The sequence below is a fragment of the Acomys russatus genome, chromosome 13 (genome assembly GCF_903995435.1).
Source record: "Acomys russatus chromosome 13, mAcoRus1.1, whole genome shotgun sequence".
In the NCBI taxonomy this organism is placed as follows: domain Eukaryota; kingdom Metazoa; phylum Chordata; class Mammalia; order Rodentia; family Muridae; genus Acomys; species Acomys russatus.
The window spans coordinates 40,996,030-41,004,861 of record NC_067149.1 but is presented as its reverse complement, the minus strand read 5'-3'; the positions used below and the strand labels follow the sequence as shown (position 1 = coordinate 41,004,861).

The window sequence follows — 8,832 nt, the reverse complement described above, 5'->3', positions numbered from 1 at the left end:
AAACAAGATCAGCGGGACTTCTGGAAGAAGAGGTTCTGCAGACCATACAGCAACACATTTCCAGAAGAATTATAGCTGGAGAGGCCAGATCTCTGCAGTTACAGATGTGAGCAACACCTGAGCACAATAGTGTCCAGTGCACAGGGACACACACTTTTCCTGCCCTGACTATTGTTATCCTTCGAGGTGTGACTGCTAATTTTATCATGGTTGTGGATCTCTCACACGATTAGGTGTTATGCTCACTGCATATTCCCCCAAGACTGGACGCTCCTTGCTGTTTTCCCAAAGGCCCGGGTACTGGCTGCCCGCCCGTGTCGTTTCTGATGTGGAGGAAGCTTTAGGTGGGGCTGTGTGGCAGCTGTGTGGCTGGTGGTATGGCCCTAGTGTCGATACTGTGATCTCATCTCGTTCCTTTTCTGGCTTCCATGGGGTTAGCAGCTTCTTTTACACATGCCCCTAAAAAGGAGGCCAAGGAACCATGAACAGAAAGCTACAAGAAAAAGGACTGAAATTCCTTTCTTCTTGCTTTGCCTTGGGTCCTCTGTTAGTGGGAAACTGATATAGTCCTACAAGCAGATTTTTTTTCCCCTTGGTTTTTCAAGACAGGTTTTCTCTGTGTAACGTGCTAGCTGCCCTGGAATCATCTTGTAGACTAGGCTAGCCCTGAACTCACAGAGAGCCACTTGCCTCTGCAACTCAAGTGCTGAGATTAAAGGTGTGTGCCACCGCACCCAGCACAAGCAGATTCTTAAAAATTATTTTGGATACAATTTATAGTTTTAGACACAGAAATGACCAAATAACCCAAGACAAATGAACCGCTTTATGAATGGAGATTACATGTCTGTCCCATTTTGTGTGTGTGTGTATATATATACATATATGTATTATGGGGGGGGGGTGCAGAGAGGCAGTAGTGGTGCATGCCTTTAATCCCAGCACTGAGGAAGCAGAGGCAAGTGGATGGATCTCTGAGTTCAAAGCCAGCCTGGTCTACAGAGTGATTCCAGGACAGCCAAGCCTACAATGAGAGACTATGACTTAAAACAAAATCTTACTTTCTGTGTGTGAGCGGCCTACCCAGGGCCTGCAGAGGCAAGAGGGCATCAAATGCTGGGGCAGCAGTCACAAATGGCTGTGAGCTACCCTGTTTGTGTTGAGAGCTGAACCTGGCTCCTCTCTAAGCCCTGATCTACTCCTCTAGCACTCCTCACCCCAGGATAGTTCTTCCTAAAGAACTAGAGGGCTGCAGCTGACTTAGACGCCTCATACTGTCGCTCTTCTCCACTGGCAGTGCTATTCTCTCAGGAAACATCTATTCTTTTGTTTGTTTGTTTTTCGAGGCAGGGTTTCTCTGTGTAGCCTTGGCTGTCCTGGACTCGCATTGTAGACCAGGCTGGCCTCGAACTCACAGACATCCACCTGCCACCACCGCCCAGCTGAAACATCTATTCTTTTCATGTATAGTACCTCTTTCAAATTCAATCAAATCTCAAACACAAGACACAAGACAGTCTTTGTTGTTGTTTAATTAAAATGGTTTGAAGTAACCAGAACAGCCTGTAGGGGGAGCCACTTCCCAAATGTGCCTGCTCCAGGACGGATGGATCGGAGTAGAATTTCACGTGCTGATTGGTTCCAGATCTCTTTTAGTATTGGTGGTGAAGAGGTGATGAATAGAAACAGGGAGTATGAACAAGAGAAGGCAAGGGTAAAGCTCAGCCTGGAAAAGCCAAAGCCTGGCAGGGCCTCAATTTCAACCAGTTATAGTGTTCCACAGCCACTGGCCACCCGGTTGTAGCTAGTCCAGAATAAATTAAATACTAGTTTGTCTCCTCCGCAGATGGTAACAGAGAACTCAACATCACAGATGCCACAGTCTATGGACTCAGGTTTTACCCTCTTAGAGAGCCCACTGGGCAGGCTTCATTTCCGTTTCTTCTCCTGTGTGCTGGTGAACCAGGAGTCCAAGAGTTTCTTGCTGTAGTAGAGCTGCCAGGCATGAACTTGGACTGCCAGAACCAATACCAGGTACATGACGGAGACGGCAGAAAAGCCAAACAGGAAGCGGTAGGCCTTGCCATGGCGGTAGAGCTGCTGCGCTGCAGGGAACATCTCCATGCTGCCATAAATGAGGGGAGCAATGGAGAAGAGCCCCATGCTGATCATGGAGAGCACCAGGTAGCTAATGTTGTTCCGAGGGAAGGACAGAAGGCCCAAGAGGGAAGGCACAATGCTCAACAAATACGGGTATTCCCACTGATAGGGCATGGCCACCTGGTCATGGGACAAGAGCCTTAGGTGTCCCACGCTCATCTTGGCAACCAACAACAGCCATATGACCAGATGCACGTAGATCAGCTTCTTGATTTCATACTTGAGCGTCACGCTGTAAGGCAGAGCAAAGGGAGAACCGATTTGCATTCAAATTGCTCTGACCACCAACTAATATTCCAGGCATGTGCACTGGACACACGGATACAAATGTGAAACGACACAGCCTCTGACAGATGCTTGGGTACAAGGGATGGAGGAGAAAAAAGGTCGTTAGAAAGCAAAGCGTAGGAGGCTGGAGAGATGGCTCAGAGGTTTAGAGCACTGGTTGCTCTTCCAGAGGTCCTGAGTTCAATTCCCAAGCAACCACACGGTGCCTCACAGCCATCTATAATGAGATCGGATGCCCTATACTGGCCTGCAGGTGTTACATGCAGACACAACATTGTGTGCATAATAAATAAATAAATAAATAAACCTTAAAAAAAAAAAGAAAGAAAGAAAGAAAATGAAGTGTAAAGCTTAAATCAATATATATACATCCAAGACATCCTAGGGAGGAGTATGAGATGGAACGCGAGAAGGCTCTCTAGAAGAGAGAGCTATTTCAGCTGGGGTTCTAAGATGCGTGGAAGTGGGCATTCTATGCAGAGGCAAAAACATGCAAGCACAAAGGCATAAGAATTTATGTATTTGTGTCTCAAGAAATCAAGTGGCAAAGACACACAGGAGAGGCAGTAACAGATGGCTGCGAAGACTATGATGAGCAGACTTCAAGACTGAAGAACCGTAGCGGCACCTGGGAGGCTGAGGCAGGAGTATTCCAAATTGGAGGTTGGCCCGGACAACACACCAAGACACCATCTCACCAAGCCATGACAAGAATTCTGAGCATCACAGAAACAAAGGCCAGGAGGGGAAGGCATAGCACCAAGGCTCCCCATATTTCCCCAGCTAGTTTTCATGTGAAGGAAACATGTCTCTCTTAGTCTGAATTCTCTCGGGTCTCTAGTGTATCCTTTTCATAGCAAGGTACCTGCTCTAGGTATACGTGAAAAGGACAGCTTGGGGTATGAGGTCCCCAGTAGGAAGGGCACTGAAGTTGAGAAAGAAGGGTCCAAACAGTTTGTCCTCCTTCTGTACAGAAAGAGGCAAAGAACCAGCTGAAGAATTCAATGGATTTAAGGAAACAATAAATTCATCTTAGGGGATGTGGGAGGTAAGAAAAAAAAAAAAATCACTCTGGCATTCAAGCTCCTTGAAGGCAGGACCCTGTTTGGTCTTTCCTTTTTTCCTTTTAAAATTTTATCTTATGTATTTGTGTGTGCCGCACGTGCACGCCTGTGCCATCGGAGGGCATCGGAAGGCCTGGAACTGGCGTTAATGGTGAGCCTCCTGATGTGGGTGCTGGCAACTGAGTTTAGGCCATCTGCCAGAATAGCAAGTACCCCTCCAGCTGAGCCACTGCGGGGGTCTGGGGAGCGTGGGGGGTGTCTGCAGGAGTCAAGAAGGTAGTTTGGTTCAACACAACTCAGTACCTGGTGCTGGCTCAAACTTCAAGAGACTGACCCCAAGTAGTTTATTTGAGGCACATTTAAGCACAGCACGGTTTGGTGATGCTTTTCTCAATCTGGGGTGCACAATCAAGCTTAGCACATGACTGCACTGAAACTCTCTGTAAAGTACAGGTGGCATCCTCCACAAAGGTAGGGTCTACAGGCGGTGGTGGCGCACGCCTTAATCCCAGCACGTGAGAAGAAAAGGCAGGTGAATCTGAGTATTAGGTCAGCCTGGCCTGCAGAGTGAATTCCAGGAAAGCCAGGAGCTACACGGAATACCCCCCCCCCCCGAAGAACCAATAAAGGAAGGAAGAAGGGTCTACAGAATGACAAACTGAGGATAAGGATCTAGGGGAGGGTATGAGATGGTCTCAGCCACACATGGCAATGGTTACCAGGAAACAGGTTGTATACATCTCTCCCTCTGAAGAGACAACGCTGTGTGCTTGACGTTCCTGTTTCCCCTAGTGCTTAAGATTTAAACTCTAGAACAAATACCAGGTCTGTGCTGTTATATCCCCAGTGCCTAACACAACACAGGATGGATAGATGGCCGGTAAGGATTGATCAAACAAATAAAGCAATGTAGAAAGATGGAGGATGGCTCAGTGGTTAAGAGCACCGTCTGCTCTTCCAGAGGTCATGAGTTCAATTCCCAGCAACCACATAGTGGCTCACAACCATCTATAATGAAATCTGGTGTCCTCGTCTGGTGTGCAGGCACACATACAGGCAGAATACTGTATGTAATAAATAAAAATAAATCTTAAAAAAAAAAAAAAAGAAAGAGGGCTGGAGAGATGGCTCAATGGTTAAGAGCATTGTCTGCTTTACAAGAGGTCCTGAGTTCAATTCCCAGCAACCACATGGTGGCTAATAAGCATCTATAATGAGATCTGGTGCCCTCTTCTGGCCTGCAGGTATACATGATAAATACCATAAATAAATCTTAAAAAAAGAAAGAAAGATCTCCTTATACGGATATATTCCTAAAACTCAGGGCAGGAACACCTCACCCAATCAGCCCCAAAATTTAGCAGCTGCCATGTGGTAGTTCTTATGCTAAGTCTTTACATAAATGATTTGCTAATTCCTCACCAAACCCTAAAAGTATGAGATTTTTTTTCTTCCACTGAGGATGGGAGAACTGATACTCCAATTAGAAACATCCTGCCTGGGGGCTGGAGAGGTGGCTCAGTGGTTAAGAGCACTTGCTGCTTCTGCACGCTGACACACACACACGCGCGCGCGCGCGCACACACACAGCCTCTACTAGATTCTGTGTGTACTTGCTCGCGTACCTGCATACGCGCGCGCGCGCCCCCCCCCACACACACTTGAATTTTTAAAATGTTAAGTAGTAGTTTTCAGGCCAAGTGCATGAGGAGGCCCACCTGAACTCTATACTATGGGACCTCGATTTGAAAAAGAAAAATGACTTTCCCAAGGCCACCCAGAGGGGCCAGCATCGATCCATGTGCCTGTGTAGGCTGGATCCCCTCAAAGCACAAGGCGAGTCGCCGGAGGAGGGGGCCTGGGGAGCGCACGACAGCTGTCTGGGGGTCGACACCGCGAGGACCGCTGGCATCGCTTCCCAGGACCCGCAGGCTCCTCCTGGGGAAGGCCTCCTGGCTCATCTCGTACCTCATCTGGTAGTGCATGGCGACGCGCTCCCGGTGCTGAAAGTCGCTACCGTCGGTGCCAGCCGCTCGCGGGGCCTGCCCGAGATGCCATCGTGCAGAACCGAACCCCAAGCCGCTAACGCCGACCCTCTGGCTCGCCCACCCAGCCAAGCCCTCACGGAAACCCTTTCCTGCAGACTCTAAAGGGATTCAACCACCTGGCGTGCAGCTCTAGGAGAACTTCCGGCCTCTCTATCCCAGAAGGACCGACTCGGTGGTTTCTCTGCGCATGCGTTCTTGGTCTTTCTGGTCCGCCTTGCTACTCCCAGCGGACTATTGCAGAATTATCTCTGTCCCTAGAATTAGCACTTTTTCTTTGTCTGTTTGTTTTTTCGAGACAGGATTTCTCGGTGTAGTCTTGGCTGTCCTGGTCACGCTTTGCAGGCCCAAACTAGCCTCAAACTCACAGCGATTCTAGAATTAGCACTTTTATTTTATTTGACTATAAAACATTTTAAAGGGTACTTCTTAGTGTATGGATGCTTTTCATGTCTGTTCGACTGTCTGTGTGTGTGTGCATGTATGTATGTATGTATGTATGTATGTATGTATGTATGTATGTATGTACGTATGTATGTATGTATGTATGTTTTTACCAAGTGTTTCTTGTGCCCGAAGAGACTGAAAGAGGAAATAGGATGTTACTGGGCTCTTAACTGCTAAGCTATCAGAGCCATCTCTCCAAACCCTAAGTGTTTATTCTTGTGACATGTATTTTATGTACATGAGTGCTCTGTCTTCATGCATACCAGAAGAGGGCATCAGATCCCATTACAGATGGTTACGAGCCACACCATGTGGTTGCTGGAAATTGAACTCAGGACTTTGGAAGAACAGCCAGTGTTCTTAACCTCTGAGCCAGCTCTCCAGCCCACAGAATTTTTTTTTAATTAAAAATTTTAAAGGCAGCCAGGTGGTGGTGGCTCACGCCTTTAATCCCAGCACTCGGGAGGCAGACGGGCTGATGTGAGTTCGAGGCCAGCCTGGTCTACAGAGTGAGTCCAGGACAGCCAAAGCTACACAGAGAAACCCTGTCTCGAAACCCCTGTCTCAAAAGACACACAAATGGTTGTGCATGGTAGGGCATGCCTGCATTCACAGCACCTGGGAAGCCGATGCCTAGGCAACACAGTGAGTTGGCACCATGCTACGCAGCATGGATGGAGGATGCAACCCAGGGGCCTGCCAACCAAGTGGCCAGCCTGCAGCAGGAGCTATCGCAACGTGGTCAAATGGGAGAGAAAGAGGAGTGGGGCGCTTGAGTATTAAGAAGAGAGAAGGAACTGGAGACGTGAGGGTGGAGAGGTGTAGGCTGTTGTGACTGGCCAGCCCTGCCACCTGGGACCATGGGGCGGTTCCAGCCTGAGCTGCCACTGAGGGCCATATCTGTGAAGCGCCAGGGTTGGTGTACATGTCCATGGCTCATATTACCACTAGAGAAAATGGGGATGTACCAGAGCTGTGCATAACTGGCCCCACCCCTCACTGGATGAGCTCTGGAGAGCTGGCTCCTCTCCTAGACAGCACAGTGCAACTGGTCCTGGTAGCAGGGGTGTGGGCGAGCCAGCCCTGAAGTCAGGAGTCAGGAGAGCTGCCACAGGCTCATGAGCTACAGATGCTGCACCTTGCCTGGGCAGCTGAGTAGTGCTGGCCGGGGTCGAGGGGAAGTGAGTGAGCCAGCCCCAAGGACAGAGTGAGGGAGAGTTGGCTGCCGCCACTCATCTGCTGTGAGGTGGCATGAGTGCAGGGGTGACTCCCAAATCCCCAGACCCTCACCACCCCTGGCAGACAGTTGGCAGAACTGGCCCTGGGGTCATGAGATCGGATGAGCTATCCCTAGCCCTCACTGGCTGCAGCCCTCAGGCTAACAAGCCCTGTACCTCACCTGGGCAGCACAGAAAGTAGAGCTGGCGGTGGTGAAGGGGGTGCGGGTGAGCCGGCAGGGGAGAAGAGCATTGAAAAGCTGATGGCACCACTCCTCTGCCTTGAGGTGGCCTTGCGGGGGGGGGGGGGGGGAGGCCTAATCCCCCTCACCATTTGCCACCTGAGGCAGTGGGGAGAGCTGGTGAGATGGCTTTGTCGTTTTCCAGCTGCAGAACTCAGAAGAGCTGACCCTGCGCCTCACCTGAGAAATACAGTAGAGCTATGGCCCTCATGAGGAGAGCCAGCCCCAGAGTGTGAGAACTAAAGAGCCGTTCCAGCCCCTCATATAGGCTGCAGTGCAGGTCTTGGGAGAGTGGGCCTCGAACCTTGACTGGGCAGCACAGTGGAGCTGGCTTTGGAGGTGTGGGTGCAGGTGAGGCGGCCCTGAGGATATGAGAGCAGGAGAGCTGACTCTGCCTCCTGTCAATGGTGGCACCGGGTGGCCTAGGCAGAGCAGTGCTGGATAACTCACCCTGGTGGTGTGGATAAGGGAGAGCCTGTGGGCTAATCAGCTTGCCTACCACCCAGGCCCAGATCCAGGGCTCTGAATTGGCCCAGCCCAAAATCTATGAGTATGTGAACAGTTGGGATGGACCGTGAATGGGCTGGTTCTGCTGTTCCGAAGCTGCAGCATCTCCATGACACAGGGAAACAATGGGATGACCAGGAGGGCTCCCAATGTGGACCCAATATTGATGGTGTCACAAAAGCCAGAGACCTTGAACCAGACCAATGACTCATTGCAAAGAGCATTTGCAAATGAAGATATGCGGACAGAGGGATACACTGTGGGACACACTGTGACACACTACAGCTTCCATGATGTGATGTTTTCTATGCTTTGTTTTTGTTTTTGTTGTTGTTTGTTTGTGTGTGTGTGTGTGTTCTATTTTGGGGGAAGGTTGCAAGGGTGAAGGGGAGATGAGGGGGACTGGGGTGCATGATGTGAAATTCGCAGAATCAATAAAAGGTTTTTTAAAATAACTTGTTTATTTTATAAGTGTTTTGCATGCACATATGTATGTGCACCATGTGGGTGCTTGGTGGCCAAAGAGGCCAGAAGACAGAACCAGATCCACTGGAACTGGCATTACAGATGGCTGTGAACTGCCGTGTGGGTGCTGGTCTTCTGCAAAGCAACAGGGCTCTAACTGTGAGCCATCTCTCCAGCCCCTGTCAAGTCTCTTTTTTTCTTTTCTTTTCTTTTCTTTTCTTTTCTTTTGTTCTTCCTTCCTTCCTTCTTTCCTTTCCTTTCTTTTTCTTTTCTTTCTTTCTTTCTTTCTTTCTTTCTTTCTTTCTTTCTTTCTTTCTTTTTTATAGAGATACAGGGTCTCTCTACATATCCCTGGCAGTCCTAGAACTCACCATGTTGACCAGGCTAACCCTGAACT

The 8,832-nt window shown here is 49.3% G+C and overlaps 1 protein-coding gene across 1 annotated transcript; it reads right to left on the bottom strand.

Moving 5' to 3' along the window:
* Positions 1 to 1,489: 1,489 nt before the first annotated feature.
* On the bottom strand, positions 1,490 to 5,585 carry Jagn1 (jagunal homolog 1). Its single transcript, XM_051155080.1, is given in 3 exon segments — positions 1,490 to 2,392; positions 5,481 to 5,551; positions 5,553 to 5,585. Coding segments are annotated over 3 exon segments (552 nt in total). The 5' UTR covers positions 5,571 to 5,585; the 3' UTR covers positions 1,490 to 1,929.
* Between the last annotated feature and the right edge of the window lie 3,247 nt (positions 5,586 to 8,832).